This window comes from Pristiophorus japonicus, chromosome 10, assembly GCF_044704955.1.
Source record: "Pristiophorus japonicus isolate sPriJap1 chromosome 10, sPriJap1.hap1, whole genome shotgun sequence".
Taxonomy (NCBI): domain Eukaryota; kingdom Metazoa; phylum Chordata; class Chondrichthyes; family Pristiophoridae; genus Pristiophorus; species Pristiophorus japonicus.
Window position 1 is genome coordinate 24127771 of NC_091986.1, and position 22407 is coordinate 24150177.

At 41.2% G+C, this 22407-nt stretch overlaps 1 protein-coding gene across 3 annotated transcripts in view; it reads left to right on the plus strand.

Annotated features, from left to right (window-relative positions):
• The first annotated feature begins 277 nt into the window (after positions 1–277).
• Positions 278–22407, plus strand: part of LOC139274948 (endothelin receptor type B-like) — a 33887-nt gene continuing 11757 nt past the window's right edge. The window contains exons 1-5 of one of the 3 annotated variants that reach the window (XM_070891704.1): positions 278–571; positions 1104–1587; positions 13543–13655; positions 13769–13973; positions 15961–16110. In XM_070891704.1, the coding sequence (XP_070747805.1) occupies positions 1147–1587; positions 13543–13655; positions 13769–13973; positions 15961–16110 (909 nt within the window). In that variant the 5' untranslated portion in view covers positions 278–571; positions 1104–1146. Of the gene's footprint in view, positions 1588–13542; positions 13656–13768; positions 13974–15960; positions 16111–22407 lie in introns of all 3 variants that reach the window. The other 2 variants (XM_070891703.1, XM_070891702.1) reach the window with 2 other exon arrangements.

Consider the following 22407-nt stretch of genomic DNA (forward strand, 5'->3'; position numbering starts at 1 on the left):
AAATCCAGGGGCGAGTTCCAAAATAACCTCTGCTGCCTCTGATCTGATCGGTGAAATTAAGGTGGGCGCTGCCCTGTGAGTTATCATTACTCGGGGAGTTGACGGTAATGTAAACCTGCCCTGGTGTATGGGAGCCCGGCACAAACCTTGGGGAAAAACTCTTCGGAGAAAGATGGGAAATTAAAAAAAAACATGCCGTTTTCTCGCTGGGATCCGAGAGCCAGTGATGCAGAGTCTTGGCAGCGGGCGGGGTCTTGGGTTGATTGATGGAGAAAGTCGGAGGGAATAAAAGTGGTTTTCTGTGATCGCCGCGAAACGGCGAGCAGCGCCTGGCGAAAAGTTGCTCACAGAGTGGGAGACAGAGTCAACAAGTGATCTCCTGGCCCCAGGGATCACTGAGTGGGAGACAGAGACAGAGCCAGCAAGTGATCTCCTGGCCCCATCTCCAACCATTGTCTGTGTGTGTGTGTGTGTGTGTATGCAATCTGACATCTGTTTGAGCAGCGCTGCAAGACTTATCCAGGCACATTCACACACACACAACTCCTCAGCCTTTCATCCGAATATCTGTGTAAGTATAAATTACCCTGCGAATTCTGTCGAAAATAAATCAGAAGTGTGATTTAGGAAGGATTGAGAAAGGCCAGTCAGGGTAAAAATTGAAGATTCAGCAGATTGTGAGCGAAACAAAATGTTTTCAGCACGAACATATCGGTGGCAAGCGAGGAGAAAGTTTATTTGTGAAGTATTAAACATAGAAAGAGTGCTTCATACATCATGAGCTCGCTAATAGGGAGCCTCTCTCGCCGTTTCTACTGGGTGCATTTGGGAAATAATTATCTTCCAGTAAAACCCAGTCCACTTTATCGGAGGTAGACTGAACTTTGACTGGAAGATTTGATTCTAAATGTATTTCACCAGTTAAAAGTCGTGACGGATTGGAACCCGTCCCCATCTCGTCTGCGAGTGCATGACATGAGCCGGTGAAATTGGTTGGATGTTTTCTGGGTTGTAATTCCTTGTTTTTGCTCTCTTCCAGCTCCTCCTCCCCTTTATAGTTTGTTGGGGGAGGAGGGGGCGGGGGGGACGCTCTCCGTTGTCAGTGACTGTCCTGGTGCTGAAGGAGAAGGTGTAGGGACTGGCAGGATGCTCGGTTCTGGAGCCATCGTGTTGCTGATCCTCCTCACCCTTGGGGAGACATCGATCCTCGCCGTCCAGGGCCAGACCGAATCTCGGCACGGTGCGGAGGGGCACCCGTCCAGCTCGCCATCCAGCGCGCTCACTCCCCACGGCTCTTCCAACCAGGACCTGCTCAACGCCAGCAACCCCGAGCACAGCCCGAACGGCACCCGGGGCAGGAACCGCCCGATGTGCAAGCAGCGGACCGAGATCAGGGGCACCTTCAAATACATCAACACCATCGTCTCCTGCCTGGTGTTCGTGGTGGGCATCATAGGCAACTCGACTCTCTTGAGAATCATTTACAAAAACAAATACATGAGGAATGGACCGAACATCCTGATCGCCAGCCTGGCTTTGGGGGACTTACTCCACATCATCATCGACATCCCCATCACTGTGTACAAGGTAAGGGGCAAGGGGGGTTGGGGGAAGACTTCTCATTCAACATCTCTCGCAGTGGCATGGGCATGAGACAGAGGCAGGTCCAGTGGTATTGCAGGATGCATTGCAGCTAAGGGGAATTACTGCCATCAGGAGCAAGTGAAAGTTGTCCCTATACTTTAAATACATTGCCATCTTTATACAATCCAACCCGCCACCGAATCTGAGCACGGCATTGTACGGCAGCGAATCCGTATCATTAGGTGTTGAATACAAACACTTTCAAGTAGACCTGATTCACATATATTCACTGCCGCTTCCACCTGCACGCAAACTGGTCTGGGATGTATGTGCGTGTAACTCCGGAGAAAGATCTCGCCCCCAACGCTTTTAGATCAAGGACGCGAGATTTCTTCAGAAGACCATCTCACCACCTTGGACTTTGCCATTATAACTCCAGTCCCAGGGCGAAGCCAGGTATATAAAGTGCACAGTCTCTCTCCGTTGGATCTGCCGGGCATTTTCGATGTAGTCCTTTTTAATGACAAGTACCCCCTTCCTTCATTTAAAAAAATGTACTCCCCCAAGATCTGTGTGAATGGACCAGATTTTGCTGTCAAACTAACGGTGAGGCAAACCGCACTTGCTGTTATTTATGCGTAAAATCTACAACAACTTTAGACTAGGGGCAGATGCACAATTAAACGCGGATATAGAAAAGTTGCGGTCCTAGATGAGGCGTTCCACCATTAGTTTTGCGGAACTGACGGTGTTGGACCTCATCGTCGATGTCTGCCCTTGTTGACAGTGGCGTCTCGCTGTCTGCCTCACCATTGAAATGCATTGAATGGCGTGAAGTTGCTGTATTTGCGCAATAGATACGAGTTAAAGTCGCCGCAGAAAGTTAAATATTGTCCATTTCAATCTCTTAAGTACTCTTTTAACCACATGATAATTGTTAATTACTACCAGTCAACCTCCCTGGCCCTGAAAATTAACTATTACAAGTGTGGAGTCTCATTCCATCATATTTTAATTGTTGGAGATTTTTAAAATGTGAAAACATTTTTAAAATTTTTCCTTTCTGTCCTTTTTTCTCTCTTAATCCGTCTTTCTTTCCATCTTTTTATTTCTCTTCCTGTACCTGATTTGACATTGAAAGCACCCACTCTAATTTATACTTCTTTGCTGCTAATTTCACAATCCTGTAATCTGATTGGTTAAGGAGATACACAGGCGCTTGTCCTGTTCACTCAGGTCCCAGATGTTCAGTTTCCCTCAATGCGCCGGTGGTCAGCTCGCACTTTCAGCAACTTGTTACGCAAAAAAAATTAAACGCCGAAATGTGCAAGAGCAAATCTAACTAGTGGCAGATGCAATTAGATGCCCTGCTACAGGAAAATCTGGGCCAATATGTATTTGCAGAGTTCTTCCAGGACAGGCAAAGTGCAAGTTATAGTCTAGCAAAGCCTGCAGTATAACTTCGGCCTTGACAACTGCGTTCTGCATTCTAGTGCTAAAAATATCAGATCAGCAGTATTGTAGAAATGCATCTTGAAACATTGACTTGTGCTTGCAAGTCTAGTTTGCCTTCTAGTTTCCTTTTAGAAAATAGGGAAATCCCTTTGTATTGTTATTGACAATCCGGCTAAGGAAATGGTAGGCATGCGTGGCTTTTAATCAGATAATCTGGTGTAATGTGCGGGAATGGCAAAAAGCGGCAATAATAATGATTCCTTCAATATTTCCCATGCAGAAAACAGATGCTTAACTGGTATCAATGTCCAGCTGTGACATGTGCAAATTTTTATTTGAAACGGCAAATGGAAATTGAGAAAATCCCAATTGATCCAAGCAGCACTACATTTCTAGGCACATAACCGCAGTATTGTAAAAGGAGTCTGATGGGAATACACACTGTTTGGTATCAATGAACAATGCACTTTAACTAAACCTTTGAAACTCAATTACTGTGCAAAGCATATCTGTTTAGGTTATAAACTGCACAAAGTGTGAATGCTTATCCTTATGGGAAACTGCATCATATTTGGCACTCAATAAAAGTAAAGTTTACTAAGTATGATCAAAATTTATTTGGCACAAACTATTATTAGAGATAAAATGTTTCCACATTCCTATTGTTCTTTCCTATGAGATATGTATGTGTACTGTACATGCATTTTTCATGGCGGGGTTTCATTGTAAACATTACACGCTATTTAAAAATGACACTGCATTAATATTTTGAAGATGTGAAATATCCAGTTAGCATATGCTGGCACTGTTGTTGCCCTGAGGTTTAGCAGGAAATGCTGGTATCTTTGGTAAATCTAGCTTTGTTCCAATATAAAAGTTAACATTTGCTAGTATTAAAAATGCTTGTTCACCTTTTTTAAATGATAGGGAATTCTATGAAATACCTACACTTCTGCAGCAGGAAGACCATGGGAAAAAATACAGATATATAATTTAAATAATATAACAATTACTGTTCCTCAAAATATAACTCCTTTTCTGAATCCACATTTGCTTTTACTTTTTTCCTTTTTATATTTGCTCGCTCTTCATCGTGCCTTTCATTTTGTTCGCCTCAAATAATAAACATAAAAAGAAAGACTTGCATTTATATAGCACCTTTCACAATCTCAGGATGTCCCAATATACCTTACAGCCAATTAAGTACTTTTTGAAGGATAGTCACTGTTGTAATGTGGGAAATGTGGCAGCCAATTTGTGCACAGCAAGCTCCCACAAACAGCAATGTGATTATGACCAGATCATCTGGTTTTTAGTGATGTTGATTGAGGAATAAATATTGGCCAGGACATCGGGGATAACTCCCCTGCTCTTCTTCAAAATAGTGCAATGAGATCCTGAGAGAGTAGATGGGGCCTTGGTTTAACATCTCCTAGAATCCAAAACTCTATTTATCCGCAGCCTTGAATATACTCCATTGAGTTGGACAACAAAGGAGAGACATTGGAGGAAAAAGCTGTGCTTGACCATGTCAAAGGCTGCAGTGAGGTCGAAGGGGACAAGGAGAATTAATACATCATAATCACTGTCACAGATAATGTTGTTCATGACTTTGGTTACGGCCATTTTGGTGCAGTGGCAGGGATGGACATCTAAATGGAAACGTTTAATCAGGGAGCTGCGGGACAGATGGACATAATCTGGGTGATGTCAATGCATTCAGGACTTTGGAGAGGGAAGGGAAATTGAAGGTGGAATGATATGTTTGCAAGGGCAAAGGTGTTGACAGTGGACTTTTTGGGCATGGGGTTGATGGTGGATTTGAAAGGGAGGGAGACAGTGCCTAAGGAGAGAGAACCATCTACAATGTCGGCTAGTATAGTGGCCAGGAGAGAAGCTGGGTGGTTAAGAGTTTAATGAGAATGGGGTTGAGGAAGTGGAGGTGGATCTCATGGATGAGCTGAGCTTTGAGAGCGCATGGAGGGACATAGGAAAGAAACGTCAAATAAGTATTCCATTAATACTGCCTATCCAAATTGATCCCTGTTTATTCACTACATAGCTCCTCTAAAAAAAAACAACCAGTTGAAACTCAGGCCTTGAAAGTATGAAGTTCTGTACACATTTCTGGGTTTGTTCCACCTCCATTATAATCTTTACCTCCCTACCTCCCAGCATCTGTATAGGCGGAGATGCTATCTTGATTGTTTCCTTAAATGAAGAATAGGAAATTGAGAAATTGGCTGATTGAGAAGAAATAATGTAACTTTCAACATGGGGTTTAAGCGCAATAATTAAAACACCATTACATTTCCAACAATGGAATGTCTTTTAGATAGTAGTAAATTATGTATCTGGTTAACATGAGACCAGTCTCATTGTACATAGTTCTAAAATTTGACAGTTTACAGCAATTAAATTATCCAGTATTAATCCTCAACAAATTGAAAAAAGTTCTTTACAATTTGCCTACTGAAACTAATACGCTAAAAATAATATTCTAAAGTTTCAGTAAGTTTCAAGATACTTGAGAATCGGTAATATTTTACTTTTGTATTTCATATGCATTGGGAAATGTTGCTGAATTTCACTGCAGTAAAATACTACCAAGTTTGTTTTACCTCCCAAAGAGAACGGTTACTCACTTAAGTCCGAATGGAAATTGGTTGTAGACCAACAAAAGACTTTTAGCAAACATTGGATATGATTCGCTCATCAGTGAATTAACTTTATGTTATACTAGCTGTTGCTATTGAGTGTATTTTGAGTGGGAAAATCATACTATAGAGTGGCTGAATCACACTCAGCTTTGTCTGAGCCACCTATGGTGGCAATCTAAAAATGAAGTATGGCTATCACAGCTGCAAACCAAAATCCTAGAATACAGTATGTGTAAAGACCATACTGTGCCCTAACATGCAGTGGCTCTCCTTTATATTCACCCCTCAGGCCAGTAGACTGAGCCAGTACTAGATATAATGAATGTAGCCAGTGTATGTGGGCCACACACACACACAGATATACACACACAGCTCTGGTTTTCTCAAAACTTGGACATGTGGAGATACATATGGTATGCACCATGTATATCTTGATTGTACGTGGTCCAAGATCGAGAGGAAACCTGAGAGCTATATAATTTGTGGTGAGTGTAACCTGGCTAGCATGAATGTGGTCGACTTGCTTAACATGATTCAGTCAACTTAGCATAATAGCAGCATTACAAGCCAGTGATTCGATCAAGGTGTTCGGATTAAACCGTAAATCGTTAGAGCAAAGCTTGAGTAGTTTATTTCCAGAATTCAACATTGGAAGTTGAATCATTAAAAATCTATTATGAGACATCAGATGCTCTTTCTAAAGAGACTAGAATGTATTTTTTTCTTGTATAAAATTTGTTTTATTACCTTTGCAATGTTTTCCTTCTATTGTCACAAAAGGAGGCTGTAGTGGAAGTTATTTGGAACTTTGGTGGTCATAAAGTTGATGGATCATATGACAAAGGCTCAAGGAATAATGTATTGGTAATGCAAGACCTCTGGAATTAATAGGTTATATTTGATAGTTAATAGCATAAAAATATGTACATTTTGATACATATACCCATCGATACAGTAAATAAATATTGATATAGTCTACTCAACCCTACTGTGTCATCTTGGTATTTAAAACAGGTTAATCCATTCAGCTTCCCATGTACAATTTTTGGAATCCAATATTATTCCAAAAGTTAAAGCTAGTACAATAATTATATTTCATATGTATGTCTTTAGCTTGACGTGCAAGTATGATGTGATTCACTATTTACTAAATGTGCCAATAATATTCAGTGGCAGAACATCAATACTGTCCTAATCTTTTCTTTACATTATAGTAACCGGTGGTCCAGTTTGCACAGGCTGGATCATTTCTATACTGTCAAACTGATTATCTGCCATGAATGAAATGGTTGGACATATGGTTAAACTGTTCCACCTTCACTGCGAGGTTCTCAGTGATAGCACTGAGACATTTCCATCTGTGCATTCATTTTGATTTTAAAAAGTAGTCATGAAGGTACAGGAAAATGATCAATGATTAACTGAATATCTGAATCTGTCTTCTACTGCTACTTTACAATAATATTCTGGTCTTGCTTTAGTGATCTTTTGGAAACCACGATTGTTTTTTCCCCCAATCTCCATTTGGTTTTTCACAGTGGCTATACATAGGTTCATAAGCTTTGCGACATATTGCCAAATCCTTTGTCCCCTTTGTTTATTGGTGTGCCATAACTTAACAAGGTCATAGCATTTCTCCCTCACACAATGCACATAATCTACAATGGAGGGTCAATGAGACAACTTCTTTACTAAATCTGCTGCTGAGACAATATTTGAGCAATCCACAGCTGGATTAGGCTAGTGACATGGGAAGCCTGCTAAGGAGGGTCCAGGGTTTATTCTCTTTTTCACATCCTTTTTATTCTGGAACTTGCAAGTCATTTCTAAAGAATATATGGATTTCAGTTAAGCTCTGAGCTGTAATCCTCTTGGGAACTCAATAGAAAGAAAGAAAGACTTGCATTTATATAGTGCCTTTCATGACCACCGGACATCTCAAAGCACTTTACAGCCAATTAAGTACTTTTGGAGTGCAGTCACTGTTGTAATGTGGGAAACGCGGCAGTCAACTTGCACACTGCAAACTCCCACAAACAGTGATAAAGACCAGATGATCTGTTTTTGTTATATTAATTGAGGGATAAATATTGGGCAGGACACCAGGGATAACTCCACTGCTCTTCTTCGAAATAGTGGCATGGGATCTTTTTACGTTAACCTGAGAGAGAAGACAGGGCATCGATTTAATGTCTTGTCTAAAAGACGGCACCTCCGACAGTGCAGCGTTCCCTCAGCACTGCACTGGAGTGGTTGCTATGGTACTGGTAAGGTCTGCCACCTACTCAGGGTCGGCAACTCTGGTTGGACGTATTCCTGGAGATTTCATCACATGACCTTCAGCCTCCAATTACCCAGCCTTTTACTCCCCCTCTCCCCCATCTCCAATATTTTATAACTGTTCAAAGAAAATGAAAAAACATTTTTTATTAACAGCCTTTAATTTTTCTCCTGGATTTGCCCGTTGCAGTGACCAGGAGGTTAACCGTTAATTCCTGGAGACTCCGGGACAATCCCAGAGGCTTGGCAATCCTACACCTACAGTAGGCTCACAGACTGTACAGTGTTGCCGGTTTACTGGGCGGGTCCTACACTACATTTAACAGCATTGATAGCGATGGGTCGTCTCCAGCTTGTGCAGCTACCTCTCTGCCAGTGTCAACAGCTGGATTCACAAAATGTTCGCAGTTTAAAGTGTGTAAATCATTTGTTAACTTTGAGAGGTATGCAGGCAGCATTATTGTAGATGTGCCCTGGCTTTAAAAAAAAATCCTGCTAAAATAATCCATGTTGCAAAACATCAATCAAAACAAACATTTGTCCACCTGCCATTTTGATTGGTGGCTGTTAAAATCTATGAGAACAAGAGAAGCATGTCTCCCTCTTGTTCTATAAAATTACCATAAATTAGCGGTTTAAGTTACATTTTATAATGCCTTACAAGAAATCCATTACTGTATAGTTTGAATTTCATTATAGTAGGCAACGTTCTAAGCTCCTACATGCACATCTGGATTCTTTCCACCAATCCATCATCGAATTAACCATCCACTTGGGCAGCCGCCAGCATTGCTATACATTTGAGAACTTTATTCTCAGCAAGACAGAATGAGATAGTTTTATTCACATTTTAAAATGAATAGGGAAATAAGTAAAAGCAGAAGCTAAAGTAAATCAAGAAAATATGCTTAAACATTTAGAAGCTACTGATTATTAAGATTTTAGAAGAAAGATTGTAGTCTGGAGTAAATGAACTTGAACAGACAGAGAGGGCTGTGGGTTTGCATCTAATTTGGCCGAAACTGGGTAGATTTTCACTTTCACCGTTGGCGGGAGCATATCCTTATACATCCCACTTGGTTTTCCTTTCCATTGACTTCAATGGAAAGAGGTGTGAAACCAAAGCCCCACCTGCCTGCTCCGGTGGATATAAGAGATCTGATGGCAAGCTCTCCTTTCTCCAAGCCAATATTCCTTCCTAAAAAATTATACGACTAAATACAGATTATGCACTCATTCATTTTCTTTCTGTGGGATCTAGCTGTTTGTAATCTGCTTGCTACATTTGTCTGCACTTCAAAGGTAATCTATTAGTTGTAAGAAACTTTGGGACATCCTGAGCATGTGATACAGTGCAGATTCTTTCCTTCTTCCAGTATGGTAAATCTGTAGGTAATTGGACCCATTTTTGTTGTATCTTAAAAGAACATAAGAACATAAGAAATAGGAACAGGAGTAGGCCATACGGCCCCTCGAGCCTGCTCCGCCATTCAATAAGATCATGGCTGATCTGATCATGGACTCAGCTCCACTTCTCCGCCCATTCCCCATAACCCCTTATCCTCTAAGAAACTGTCTATTTCTGTCTTAAATTTATTTAATATCCCAGCTTCCACAGCTCTCTGAGACAGCAAATTCCACAGATTTATAACCCTCAGAGAGAAGAAATTTACTCCTTATCTCTGTTTTAAATGGGCGGCCCCTTATTCTAACATCATGCCCTCTAGTTCTAGTCTCCCCCATCAGTGGAAACATCCTCTCTGCATCTATCTTGTCAAGCCCCCTCATAATCTTATACGTTTTGATAAGATCACCTCTCATTCTTCTGAATTCCAATGCGTAGAGGCCCAACCTACTCAACCTTTCCTCATAAGTCAACCACCTCATCCCTGGAATCAACCGAGTGAACCTTCTCTGAACTGCCTCCAAAGCAAGTATATCCTTTCGTAAATATGGAAATCAAAACTGCATGCAGTATTCCAGTTGTGGCCTCACCAATATCTTATATAGCCGTAGCAAGACTTCCCTGCTTTTATACTCCATCCCCTTTGCAATAAAGGCCAAGATACCATTGGCCTTCCAGATCACTTGCTGTACCTTTTATGTTTCATGCACAATACCGCCAGGTCCCGCTGTACTGCCGCACTTTGCAATCTTTCTCCATTTAAATAATAACTTGCTCTTTAATTTTTTTCTGCCAAAGTGCATGACCTCACACTTTCCGACATTATACTCCATCTGCCAAATTTTTGCCCACTCACTTAGCCTGTCTATGTCCTCTTGCAGATTTTTTATGTCCTCCTCGCACATTGCTTTTCCTCCCATCTTTGTATCATCAGCAAATCTGGCTAAGTTACCCTCAGTCCTTTTTTCCAAGTTGTTAATATAGATTGTAAATAGTTGAGGTCCATGCACTGATCCCTGCAGCACCCCACTAGTTACTGGTTGCCAACCAGAGAATGAACCATTTATCCTGACTCTCTGTTCTCTGTTAGTTACCCAATCCTCTATCCATGCTAATATATTACCCCCAACCCTGTGAACTTGTGCAGTAACCTTTTATGTGGCACCTTGTCAAATGCCTTCTGGAAGTCCAAATACACTACATCCACTGGTTCCCCTTTAGGTTTACAATCTAAGACGAACTATTGGCAGATGGGATTGTGGTTTGGAGAATAAGGGAATCAGTGGATAATAGATGGGACTAACTCGAAGTCAATCTGCTAGATGGAATGAACTTGATAGCTTGATGCTTTTTTTCATTCTATTGCAGATTTTCATGTCCCAAATTAATAAGACATTGTTTTGAACTGTTGTTTTCTATTGTACAGCATACAACAGTTGAAAACACCGCAAATGCTAATTACATCTTAACATCCTCCTGCCAGTAAATGGCTTTAGATTTCCCTTTTTTCTTTCAGCTTACTTATTTGTGTTTATTTTTAATTTTGTCCAGTGTTGTTGGCTGTGACAATCCAGTCATTAGAAAATGAAACCCAAAAATATCAACAGCTAGCAACGCTAAGCTTGTACAGATTGTACAGAATAAAATGCCAAAATTTGTCTCAAGTATCTTACCTTCGGGTGATATACATAAACAACTCATACTTCTTGTTATTTCTGATGTCATCTCAATCCCACAATGCATTGCAGCTGTGCAACATACGTCAGGTGCATATTATTCGATATCTTCATGTAGCTCTTAACATCCTTTTAATCCTTTTTAAAACCGCATTTACTCCCCAGCAGCACCTAAAGACATCTTACTATGTACAAAATTGTTACTGTCAAGAGGCTTCTGCTATCTATCCATTATCCCAGGTGTGATACCTCATTCTGCTAAAAATGGGAAAGTTACAGTGTACTTGTGTGACTAAATCACCGACAAATTTGCATTTCACACAAAGGTCTCAGTTTTAAGTCTTAGTTTAAAGAATGCTTATCGCATAAATGAAATGTTGCGCCAAGCAGCAGTGCTTTATCAAGGCATCTTTGCTTGTGGGAAAATGAATCGTTCGCAGATGAACACATGTTGGGGCAGCATTAGCATCGACATCATGAGGATTTCAGTGAAGCAAAATTATATCACATATGAAATATAATACTGCTTCAAATCATGAAATGGTGCTCCGAGAGCAGAACTTTGCCAGATGGGAGTGCATCTGGGTGGGTTGGACTGGAGCACTGTAGCTTGATTCTCTGACCTTCCACCAGGTGCATGACCTCACTGAATTTGTCATACTGTGACCACTTGTAAATAATTAAAAACATCCGCAGTGCAATTACAGATTTGGGGGTGAAATCGCACGGTGTGTTTTCAGTAACATTAACGCATTCCCATGAAATGTCACTTTAGTTTATGAAAAGCATGAACCTGTTTAAAACAGGCTTTAAATTGTAGGCAAAAGAGATTTCATACATATTTGTGATTAGCATTGCACCCAAATTTCTATCCAGTCGTGAATCTGGAGAGAGCATTTTGAATTGTGTAATATTAGGGTGAAGTACTGATAGTTATAGGTCTGCCACTAGTGATTGTAGTGGTAGGAATAGTAAGAACATAAGAACATAAGAAATCGGAGCAGGAGTAGGTGATACGGCCCCTCGAGCCTGCTCCGCCATTTAATACAATCATGGTTGATCCATAGAAAATAGGTGCAGGAGCAGGCCATTCAGCCCTTCTAGCCTGCACCATGGACTCAGGTCCACTTCCCCGCCCGCTCCCCATAACCCCTTATCCCCTTATCGCTCAAGAAACTGTCTATTTCTGTCTTAAATTTATTCAATGTCCCAGCTTTCACAGCTCTCTGAGGCAGCGAATTCCACAGACTTATAACCCTCTGAGAGAAGAAATTTCTCCTCATCTCAGTTTTAAATGGGCGGCCCCTTATTCTAAGATCATGCCCTCTAGTTCTAGTCTCCCCCCATCAGTGGAAACATCCTCTCCTCATCCACCTTGTCAAGCCCCCTCATAACCTTATACGTTTTAATAAGATCACCTCTCATTCTTCTGAATTCCAGTGAGTAGCGGCCCAACCTACTCAACCTTTCCTCATAAGTCAACCCCCTCATCTCCGGAATCAACCCAGTGAACCTTCTCTGAACTGCCTCCAAAGCAAGTATATCCTTTCTTAAATATGGAAACCAAAACTGCACACAGTATTCCCGGTGTGGCCTCACCAATACCCTGTATAACTGTAGCAAGACTTCCCTGCTTTTATACTCCATCCCCTTTGCAATAAAGGCCAAGATTTCACTGGCCTTCTTGATCACTTGCTATATCTGCATACTATCCTTTTATGTTTCATGCACAAATACCCACAGGTCCCGCTGTACTGCAGCACTTTGCAATCTTGCTCCATTTAAATAATAACTTGCTCTGAGGTGATGATTTGCAGTGTCCTCAGGGCTTAGTGAATTTCTTCGGATAAGCTCATCCTTGGTCACGACTTTGATCCCCAGTCTATGTTGAACTGACACATCGCTGCCAGGGTGATGATGTTGCTAAAATTGGCATCCACATTCCTGCAGAACATAGGGAAGCAAAGCACCATTAAAGGCAGGTGTCTGGCCCCAAAACCTAATACCACTGGGCTAGGGAAGCTGCAGAAATGACCTGGGCTCAATTACTACCTGGTGGCCCCACTGGGAAATGTGCATGTTTGTACATTGGCCAAGGATAGGATTGAGTTGCGTTCTTATGATTGCTCCAGTCATTTTAGACTGTTGATACTCACCTTTCTGGTCTTACCTGAAGTGCAGCGCCTTAACTGAGGTAATGAAGGGCAATCACCGATAGCAAAGCATGAGTCACTGCATTTAGGACAGAAGATTGGAACGCAGTATTAAATTTGTAAAATTGGAAAGGAGACTGGAGGAAAAAAGGTAGACAGGTTAAAGGGGTAAAAAACAGAAAAAAGTGGATGGATCACTGCATACATAGTATTCCGGTAAATCAGTAACAGTAAATCAATACTGCTGTCAGTATTTAACAAGTGCATTGATGTCACATTATTAAACCTACTAATCTCACAGAATTTGTAATGATTCCTTCTCTTTCCAGCTCCATGCCGAAGACTGGCCTTTTGGGGTGGAAATATGTAAGCTAATGCCTTTTATGCAGAAAGCATCGGTTGGCATCACTGTTCTCAGTCTCTGTGCACTCAGTATAGACAGGTAATTTACCACAACAGTCAAACATGTTCCTCTCTGTTTTATCTTGCTCGCTACTTGCTATTGAAAGGCATGTTATATTTAATGTGGTGTTACATGGGTTCCCCCAATCTCAGGTATCGAGCAGTTGCATCCTGGAGCCGTATCCAAGGAGTCAGAGTTCCCATGTGGACCGTGATTGAAATCATACTCATCTGGGTAGTGTCGATTATTTTGGCAGTTCCTGAAACCATCGCCTTTGATCTGGTAAACATGGAATATCGAGGCAAGAAGTACAGTGTCTGCTTGCTTCATCCCGTTCAGAAAACGACATTTATGCAGGTAAGAGATTCCATCATTTCTGTTTATTGATGAAATTCAGCTGTGTTGATGGATACACTTTTCTGATCAGAATGGGCTGAGCAGTGTGTGCAGATGTTTTAGTTTGCAGCGGGATACAAAACTGACGATACATTAAGTGAAATTACTTTACAAGGCCATTCCAAATTAACGAACTAGACCGTAACATCGACGCATTAATAAAAACACAGCAGGTCGGTCAGCATCGGAAGAGACGAAAGACAGTTTCATGGTTCGGGTGTAGACTCTTTATTAGAACTAATGATGTTTAAGATGGAGACCCAATCTGGTGAAGGATCCACACCCAAAATATAATCCATCTTTTCTTTTTAGGAGATGATGCACCCACTGTGTGTCTCCAGTATTTGGGGTTTTACTTTTTGCCTGTACATTGAAATTGGCATCATTTTATAAACATTTCTAGGGTGATGACATATTTTTCATGGAAATTGAACAAAATGTATAACCTGAGAGTAACACTGACAGACAGTTGATTAGCACACTTTCCTTTCACTTCAGGATGAATGCATATCAGATTTATACAATGGAGAGCTTCTTTCTCTCCATCAGGTGTAAGGATCCAATGTGAAGTGAATTTACATAAGAACATAAGAAATAGGAGCAGGAGTAGGCCATACGGCCCCTTGAGCCTGCTCCGCCATTTAATACGATCATGGCTGACCCGATCATGGACTCAGGTTCACTTCCCCGCCCGCTCCCCATAACCCTTTAATCCCTTATCGGTTAAGAAACTGTCTATTTCTGTCTTAAATTTATTCAATGTCCGGCTTCCACAGCTCTCTGAGGCAGTGAATTCCACAGATTTACAACCCCCTGAGAGAAGAAATTCCTCCTCATCTCAGTTTTAAATGGGTCTTAAACCAGATCACAATGTCTGTGAATCCACAATTCAAAAACTTCCCAAAATTAGTATACATTTACACACAACTGCTGCGGTTTGTGGTGCAGACAGATGGAAAGACAGGTGGTGAAGAACAAAGACATTTATTCTGCGCAGTGAATGATTTGTTTTTACTTTATGCTATAATGGACCCAAGAGTGTTTCATATTGACGGTGGGAGCCAAAAAGCAAACATTAAATTCATTTCCCAGCTCTGACATCTTTTCTGATATTGAACATAAAATTTATAAAAATGTAAAATGATGGTAGCGAATTTCCTGGGAGCTGTCGCCATAACCTTGCCGGAGTAATCGAGGTTCCTGCCGCACTTCTATCAAAGTTACAGCAAGGGAGATGGAACAGATCCAAGGAAATTCCTAGCCAAAATAGTCACACTACTGGTGATAGGGTTACCAATCCTCCGGGATTGTTCTGCTAGCTCCAGGAATTAAAATTTAATCTCCAGGACACAGCTGCAAGAAAACTCATAGTTGCATTCATAGAAACATAGAAATTTACAGAGCAGAAGGAGGCCATTTGGGCCCATCATGTCCGCGCCGGCCAACAAAGAGCTGCACGGCCCTTGGTCAGCAGCCCTGAAGGTTACATATAAACCAATGAACAATGGCAAAAAGGTCAAGAGCACCCAGCCCAACCAGTCCGCCCCACATAACTGCGACACCCCTTACACTGAAACATTCTACACTTCTCCCCAACCGGAGCCATATGAATTGTGCATTTTTTTCATTTTCTTTGAACACTTTTGTTTATTAGTTATTAAAAATATTGGAGATGGTTAAAAAAAGAGGCTGTTTGACTGGGCGGTCCAGTTGAAGGCAGGAGGTCATGCAATGAAGCCTCCTGGAATACGTCCAACCAGATTGGGCAACTCTAAATGGTAGTAAATTTAGAATTCTGAGATATCGCACACAATCAAAACTGTTTCAAAAGTTTAGTGTGTAAGATGTTTTATGTTGGTAGAATGGAGTCAAGACTATGGAAGTCTGGCTTTTTCATCATCATTATCTGTTATCAGTCTGATGTGTGTTTTTTTATTCCCAACTGCAGTTCTACAAGACAGCCAAAGACTGGTGGCTGTTGGCTTTTTATTTCTGTATGCCTCTAGCATGCACAGCTCTGTTTTACTCTTTAATGACTTGTGAGATGTTAAGGAAGAAAAGTGGGATGCAGATCGCTCTGAATGATCATCTGAAGCAAGTAAGCAATTGCATCTTACTTTGAACCTTTATTTTTGCAATGCAGCAATGAGCACCGCATTTCAAATCTAAATAGTTGAAACAAAATCAATAGTCAGTTTCAATAACATGTTGCTTACTAAATATTGTGACCCTTTGTTATGAGGTCTTTTCCCCAATTAAATACAGTTAGCATGAAAGAAATAAAGAAAGACTTGCATTTATATAGCGCCTTTCACGACGACCGGACGTCCCAAAGCGCTTTACAGCCAATGAAGTACTTTTTTTGAAGTGTAGTCTCTGTTGTAATGTAGGAAACACAGCAGAACATTTGTGCACAGCAAGCTCCCACAAACACCAATGTGATAATGACCAGATAATGGCCCAAAAATTGCAGTCGGAGGCTTCCTGCAGGGGGACGCCACCGACACAAATCTTTTTTACGACAGTACCTGGTGGTCCCGGAGGAACGTATACTTGTGGTCCGAGGCCTTCAGTCACAGCACAGCGAATGGCCCGCGCATCCCAGGAACGTAAGTGCAACCTGGGATCACATGGGCCTGGACCACTAATGAACATGGAGTATTCTCATTGATAATAATGGGAGCTCCATTTATACGAGCTACAATTACTATCAATGAGAATACCCCAAAAACACAGAAACACAATAGCATAAATTTAAAAAACACCACATATTTAAAATTACATGTTTTAGACAAAAATTTATTTTTCTGAAATTTTAAAAAATATGTTTTAATATGGGAAAAAATAAACTTAACTTAATGGACAGGGTTTTAATATAAAAATTAGTAATAACATTTAATTTTTCTATCTTTTAAAACTCTTACGCTGGTAAAAGTAGGCTATGCGCCTGCTGTTACCAGGTGTAAGAGTTTGAAGAACATTCGCTGGGCAGGAGTTGAGTAAATAGCCCAAATCTCTGCGCGCGAATGTCCTTCTTGTGGGGATGCATTTTGACAGATCGCACATGCCGGTTTGCGGCATTTGTGAGACCTCTTCAGGTATGTGTGCACATCGTATGTACCCGGAGAGGCCTCAATTTACGACCCAATCTGTTATTGTTATGTTGATTGAGAGATAAATATTGACCAAGACTCCCCTGGGATAACTCCCCTGCTCTTCTTTGAAATAGTGCCATGGGATCCTTTACGTCCAACTTGAGAGAGCAGACAGGGCCTCGGTTTAGCATCTCATCTGAAAGACAGCACCTCCGAAATGCAGCACTCCCTCAGTACTGTACTGGAGTGTCAGCCTAGATTTTTGGGCTCAAACCTCTGGAGTGGGACTTGAACCCACAACCTTCTGACCCAAAGGGCAAGGGGTACCCGCTGAGTCACAGATGACTATTAGAGTGCCTTAGAACAATAGATTAAGGCCTCTACAGATCTCCCACCATAACTCCGGCAGGAGACTGGTTAAACCCTGCCCCCCATTCGACCCCGCTATGAAAAAGCTGGAGATATAATGGGACACCAGCAGAGCTCCTGCGGAAATTCACGGTCCCAATCTTTAACAGGAAGTCTCTCAGTACACTTTCATTTTAGTTCCTTCATTCTCCCTCCACTATTTTTCTCCACTCCCTTTTATGAAAGTATTGACTCCTTCCTTGCATGCTGTTCACACTCCACTGCCTCACTTAATTGGCCATTCCACACGTAAACCCACACAGCAAGTGCTGGCAGACTATGGGGCAGTATAGCCCAACCCTAGACCTCCTTGTTTGTCCACACATTTGTACCTTCCAGGTGGATAATGATTGTAAATGGGAACGCGGCTGATTCCCATCACCACACTCCCCCGAACCCCCCAACCCACTGGGACTGAGATAAAATAATTCAATACAAACAAAAGATTAGTTTCTTATTTATTGCAGATTTTGACTGTTGCCTGATTATCACCTTTACCTAGTTGCAAAGATTAAAACCCAATGATCAATGACATAAGAATTAATGTCTGCTGTATTTGATAAATTACTTGAGCAAGTAAGAATGCAATAAAAAAAACAAAATATTCCAACAAAATATATTATTAAAAGGAGAGTTTACCTATATTTTCCACTTATGTTATAGCCTTTCACATTTTTCCTCCTGTTTTGCCCTGAGTTTCAATGCGAAGGGGGATGACAATCAATACTTTGGCCTCTCTCACCTGCAAGTTACGCCATGCAGTATTACCCTAAGAACGCTTAGTGTATCATACCAAATTTCTCACTTATCAATATCTTTGTTAAAATAATCAGTAAAAGAGTGAGATATAAATGCATTAAGTTTCTGTCACTGCATAATTAAGTCTTTTCCAACATTTACTGTTGATATTCTTTTCAACTTAATTTTCAATCCTTCTAACTGTTCTTGGCTTTTCAGCCTTATCTGTCTTTAGTTTTTTTTAATTTTTAACTTTTGCCAGCATCTGAGGGACAGAACGTTTTGTTCTCTCTACAAGTTGGGCAGGAAACCTCTGAGCTGAAAACTGCCCCAAATTTAGCATCAATCTGACTGCAGGTAAAAAGTACCTGGCTCCCAAAATCTAAATCTGGCTACAGTTGAGGGTTCTCCTTTGAAGTCTTAGCAACGTTTATCGAACAAAAAACAGGAGAGTTCTGGGGACTGAAGTGGTTAATTTGCTAATGCAAGGGCAGTCCCTGCAACCATTTTCACTTTGATAATATTTTGACATTTCTCTGCTATTATTTGTACAATTTCTAATATTTGCATATTCTCTAAAACTTGTACAGTCTCCAAAATATACATGCCAAACTGGAAAACGAACTTATTGGCCAGCTTCAAAAATGCTGACAGCATAAAACCAGCTCTGAATTTAGGCCAATGAGATTTAGCTACACTAAAAGCACAATGAGGCACAAATTATTATAGCACAATTCACAGGTATTCCTGATGAGAACAATTCTGCAATGCGGCACTCCCAGAGGGAGGCAGCAGATTGCAAAATCACCCTCTCATTGTTTGCATTGTGGGAGATTGTCACCAACTGTTTGGATTTTCCCATATTTATTGTGGAGAAATTGTTTGCTGTTGATGGTAAGTCATCATCATCATAGGCAGTCCCTCGAAATCGAGGAAGACTTGCTTCCACTCCAAAAATGAGTTCTCAGATGACTGTACAGTCCAATACGGGAATGACACTCTCTTTCACAGATGGGACAGGCAGTCGTTGGAGGAAAGGGTGGGTGGAGAGTCTGGTTTGCCGCACACTCCTTCCACTCTCTGCGCTTGTTTTCTGCATGTTCTCGGCGACGAGACTCGAGGTGCTCAGCGCCCTCCCGGATGCTCTTCCTCCACTTAGGGCGGTCTTTGACCAGGGACTCCCAGGTGTCGGTGGGGATGTTGCACTTTATCGAGGAGGCTTTGAGGGTGTCCTTGAAACGTTTCCACTGCCCACCTGGAGTTCGCTTGCCGTGTAGGAGTTCCGAATAGAGCGCTTGCTTTGGGAATCTTGTATCCGGCATACGGACAAAGTGGCCTGCCCAGCGGAGCTGGTCGAGTGTGGTCAGTGCTTCGATGCTGGGGATGTTGGCCTGATCGAGAACACTGACGTTGGTGCATCTGTCCTTAATTTACGCTTAATTTATCAATCGTGGAGTTAAATTGTTTTACAATAGTTTATATAGTTGTAACAATGACATGAAGGCATTCTCGACACCCTCTGCCAAGCATTATTTTCTCTCTTTGCCTCCTCTGTTCACGGTGGTGCTTTTGCCCTTCGCTATTTTACGCTGGCGCCTTACCCCTCCCCCTCTCAGCACTAGAACTGACACTTCTGGCTCCTACCTGCTGTTGCTGCGCCAGAGATTTGAATATCCTGCAAGCTATGGGCATGAGTTCCTGATCACGTATCAGGATCATGAGACTTCTTCCCACAGCTTGCTGCTGTGTTCAGTTCCCTGGGGTGGCAGTAGCAGGAGCCAGGAATAGTACCCCACGGGGGGCAGAGCTGGGAATGGTGCTCAAAGGGAAGTTGGAGCAGTTTTTCATCTGAGCAATATGGATAGAGACACAGTGACCTGACAAAGCTAACGGCTGTGTGAAACACAAGACAGTTGGCATGCATGCTAACACATATGTGCCAGTTGTATGTGTTAGCAATTAGGCCCAACATTTTGACAGATTCTCATACTTGTGCAATCTCATATAGGGTGATGACAGCAGAAATTTCAGCTTCTTTATCTAAAGCTGTCGTCAGTTAACCAGTATTAAATGAAGGCAGCTTAAAGCTGAAGAGCTTAAACTGAAAGTAGTAAACTTTTTGAAAAGCAACATCAGACAAAACCATTTTTCAGGGAATGTGAAAAACTGTAAGATAATGAAGGCCAGAACTTTTCAGAATGAAAGAATGTTTTTTTCTAAAAATGTAGAGTTTGAAAGCCAATTGATATTTAATGCTGCCCTATAAATAGGCTGAAATGCACACATCTACTCTTTCTTGAAAACAATGGATACAACTTAATCTTGCGTCACAGACAATCCGGCTATACTGACCATATGATGTTAGCTGTGGCTCAGTGGGAAGCACACTTGCCTCTGAGTCAGAAGGTTGTGAATTCAAATCCCATTCCAGGGATTTGAGCACACAAATTTAGGCTGACAGTCCAGTGCCGTGCTGAGGAAACGCGACACTGTCGGAGGTGCCGTCTTTTGGATGAGACATTAAACCGAGGCCCTGTCCATCAGCCCTTTCAGATGGATGTAAAAGATCCCATGGCACTATTTTGAAGAAGAGCAGGGGTGTTATCCCCAGTGTCCTGGCTAATAGTTATCCATCAATCAACAAAACAAAAACAAGTTTATCTGGTCATGGTCATTATCACATTGCTGTTTGTGGGAGCTGCTTGTGCGCAAATTGACTGCCGCGTTCCCCATATTGCAACAATGACTATATTGTACATTCATTGGCTGTAAAGTGTTTTGAGATGTCTGGTGGTCATGAAAGGTGCTATATAAATGCAAGTCTTTCTTCTTTAATGCAAGTCTATACATGAATACTTAACTAGTAATAATCAGTGTTTACCATTACCTCAAAGGGTTAGCTTTAAGATTTCAATTCACCTCCTAGCTATAATCGGATTGCATCGTACACAGATCAATCTCCATTATAGCCAAGTTTGTACTGTTCCCCGATACTGCTTCACAGGGCAGATTGTTCATTTAATAGAAATGGTACAGAATGTCATTTTGTTCCGATCAACATTAAAAAAGGGAATGTCAGAACTGCAAAATTGTTGATGACCACACAACTGCTTTGCTAAGAAATGCTCCACTTGAATCAAGATTATTTAAAAGTTGCCAATTTAATCTCCGTCCTATGGCTTAGTTGATTACCGTTCAACAACGTGCTTTCTGTTTGGACCAAGTAGAATGTAATTGACTGCTTTAAACTCTCAGTGCCCCACAAACCTACAAGTACCATATCTGAACTTGCGGAATTTCAAATATTACAGAAGGACACAGTTTGCCTCATCATGCTTTTCAACTGGGGTTATCATAATTCCTTTTCCCTGATCTTTCCCAATATCATTTTATAGTCTTTTACAAGCATTCCTTATTAAATGAGTCTCTGCCTCAATAGCAGTAAAAAAACTCCATGTTCTAATAATTCTCTGTGAAAATAATTCTACAAACTTTCCCCTTTGTTCTTCCAGTGCACAGTTTTAGTCCCCTCATTACTGATTCACCAACAAATGGCAACAATCTTTCACTATTAACCCTCTCAAAACCTTTCATAATTTGAACATTTTCAGTATATCCCCCTTGATCCTTCTCTGTTGCAGTGAAAATCGTCCCAATGATTTGAACCTTTTTTCATAACTGTAACTTCTTATTCCTGGTAGTATTGTAGTGAGTTTTCACTGTACCATTCTCATAGCTGTAATAACCTGTAATAAGGGTGTCCAGAATTGCATGGAATACTCAAACAGTGATGATAATTTGCACAAAGTCACCACTTCCTTGCTTTTGTATTCACAGTCCCTAAACATAAATCACAGAATCTTACTCATCATATGCCTTTTTTGAACCTGCATTTCATCTTTAGAGATTAACGTCCGAGATTGCTCTGTTTATTCATTCGGATTAGAATTTTACGATTTAAGGTGTGCTCCTTTCACTGTTTTTTTCCCCCAAAATATAGTATTTCACATTTCTGCCACCTATCTGCCCACTCCGCTAACTCTGAAGAATTCGTACTTGAAGTTGCAGAAAAGCTCATTCTCAGAGGTAGTGAATAACTGGTCACACCAACACATCCGTCAAATCAATCCTGTAGCAGAAATCTATACACTTGC